Consider the following 2,587-nt stretch of genomic DNA (forward strand, 5'->3'; position numbering starts at 1 on the left):
AATGTAGTTAATCAGTTTAGTTCAGGTATTTAGTTCAGCTCAGATAATCATATTGAGTGTCATTCAGATGGGAGTAGGATTTAGCACTGAGCGATGGGTTCATTCAAAAACTGAAATTGGACAATTCTATTTCTGCAGTCGACTGAGGCATAGAAGGAATGAAGCCAACCCATGTCGAAAATGACATTAAAATTGGTCATCTCTAGTTCGACTAAATCTGCAGAAGTGACTTTTTGAGAAACCATAACCGGACAATTCTTGTATACCCACCGGGCTATGATAGATTTACCTACTGGGGTAGAGACTGATAAAGGCTCTGCGAGGATTTTCGGACTGACTCCAAAGGCAACAGCTATATAAGGAGTAACAAAGGACAAAAAAGCTCTTGAGTCAAGCAATGCATAAATGTGTAAAAATAAACTTGTAACGTACCAGTGACCACATAACACTACAAGAAAAAGGTTTATTTGAGACCAACTTAGAGGGACAAGTCAGTAAATTGGTCTCTAAAAGTATATTTGTTAGGACGAGATTAAATTACGATCCTTAAACAAAAATCTGGACCCTAATATTTTTTTATCTTGTCCCTAATGTTAATTGGGAGCTTTGAGTTGGAAAAAAATGCCAAAATAAAAAATCTAATTTCCCTAAAACCTATACTAGCGCCTAATTACTAGTGCCTAATTACTAGCCCCTTTGTCTCTATTTTCCCACCACCATGGCCACTGCCACTGCCGCCGTCGGCGCCATGAACAAGCCCCATATTTCATCACCCGTCGACAAACCCTTTTGCTCCCCATCTCAAAGGCTTCTATCTTTATCCACTAAAACCCTCCCTAAACCCTACAACCACCACAGAACTCTCACCACATGCACCTCCAAAAACCCATTAACCGACGTCATTTATTCGGGTCAAACCGACCTGGATGGACATTCATTTGGGTCATATTTCGATGCTGACGATAAACCTCGTGAAGAGTGCGGCGTTGTGGGTATTTATGGTGACTCTGAAGCTTCTCGTGTTTTCCATTAGCACTTCATGATCTTCAACTTCGTGGTCAAAAAGGCATTGGAATTGTATGCGTTAATGATAACGTGCATAAGTCGATTACTGGTGTTGGATTGGTTTCTGATGTGTTTAGCGAGTCGAAACTTGATCAATTACCGGGTGATTTGGCTATTGGTCATGGAAGGTATTCTACTGCTGGTGCATCTATGTTGAAGAATGTTCAACCTTTCGTTGCTAGTTATAGATTTGGGTCAGTTGGTGTTGCTCATAATGGGAATTTAGTGAATTATAAACAACTTCATGGTGAATTGGAAGAGAATGGGTCGATATTTAATATGAGTTCTGATACTGAAGTGGTTCTTCACCTTATTTCTATATCGAAAGCAAGGCCTTTTCTTTTGAGGATTGTTGATGCTTGTGAAAAGATTGATGGTGCTTATTCTATGGTGTTTGCTACTGAGGATAAGTTGGTTGCTGTTAGGGATCCTTATGGTTTTAGGCCATTGGTTATGGGTAAGAGAAGTAATGGTGCTATTGTTTTCACCTCCGAGACGTATGCTTTGGATTTGATTGAGGCTACTTATGAAAGGGTGGTACTTCCTGGTGAGGTTGTTGTGGTGGACAAAGGGGTTCAGTCTATTTGTTTGATACCTCATCCTGAACCTAAATCTTGTATCTTTGAGTATATTTACTTTGCATTTCCTAATTCAGTGGTGTTTGGAAGGTCTATTTATTAGTTTAGGCGTGCTTTCAGGGAAATTCTAGCTACTGAAGCTCCCGTGGAATGTGATGTTGTGATTTCTGTTCCTGAGCATATTTACTTTGCATTGCCTAATTCAGTGGTCCATATAAATACATATTTTGAACAAAATTTTAACTGTGCGTATAGAAGTGGAGTTAAGAGTAATGGGTTCGATGGACCTGCCACCTTACACTTGCATCCGCTCCTGCATTGTGGGTTAAAGTGATGTTGATTCAAATTTGTAAACATTATCTTCTAAATTCAACTTATGGTCTTTGCAGGTTTGGGTGGTGTGGCATTGTTGTCATTTAAAGCTGCATGGTTTCCCAAGAACATAGAACATCCTTATGGTAATTCTTGATTTGTATCTACACTTTACACTTTTTGATCTTGCATCACTTGTTCTACGTGGTTTTACCTTTCAATTTTGTGTTTGTATTTCATTCTGTGATATCTAGGCACAATTGAATAGCTTCCAACCAATTAGATTAAGTCAACTAAGGACAGGGTTTGTTCCCATATGTGATGTGATAAAATGTAATCAATATACGATATTGTAATAGAGATCACAAGACATGAATCTTAAATCACATCTTGTATATTTATCAATGAATATGAATCTTCTCATCATTGGCTCCTTCATTTAGTTTGGTAACAATATTTGGATTCTTACTAGATTATGTAATAAAGCCACAATATTATCTGATCAAATCATGCTTCTTGTAACTTGTCATTTTATATGAACAGGACATGGTAAATTTGAGACTCTTGGAGCTCTTGGAATTTCTGGTGTGCTGTTGGCTACGGTTGGAGGTATTGGATGGCATGCTTCAGAT

The 2,587-nt window shown here is 38.3% G+C and overlaps 1 protein-coding gene across 1 annotated transcript; it reads left to right on the forward strand.

Moving 5' to 3' along the window:
* Positions 1-612: 612 nt before the first annotated feature.
* On the forward strand, positions 613-2,584 carry LOC124895335 (amidophosphoribosyltransferase 1, chloroplastic-like; the record flags this gene model as incomplete). Its single annotated transcript, XM_047405777.1, has 3 exons — positions 613-1,612; positions 2,033-2,101; positions 2,499-2,584. Coding segments are annotated over exons 1-3 (552 nt in total), but the record flags the coding sequence as incomplete, so codon positions are not given.
* Positions 2,585-2,587: the final 3 nt, after the last annotated feature.

Source organism: Capsicum annuum, unplaced genomic scaffold (genome assembly GCF_002878395.1).
Source record: "Capsicum annuum cultivar UCD-10X-F1 unplaced genomic scaffold, UCD10Xv1.1 ctg81369, whole genome shotgun sequence".
Classification (NCBI taxonomy): Eukaryota; Viridiplantae; Streptophyta; class Magnoliopsida; order Solanales; family Solanaceae; genus Capsicum; species Capsicum annuum.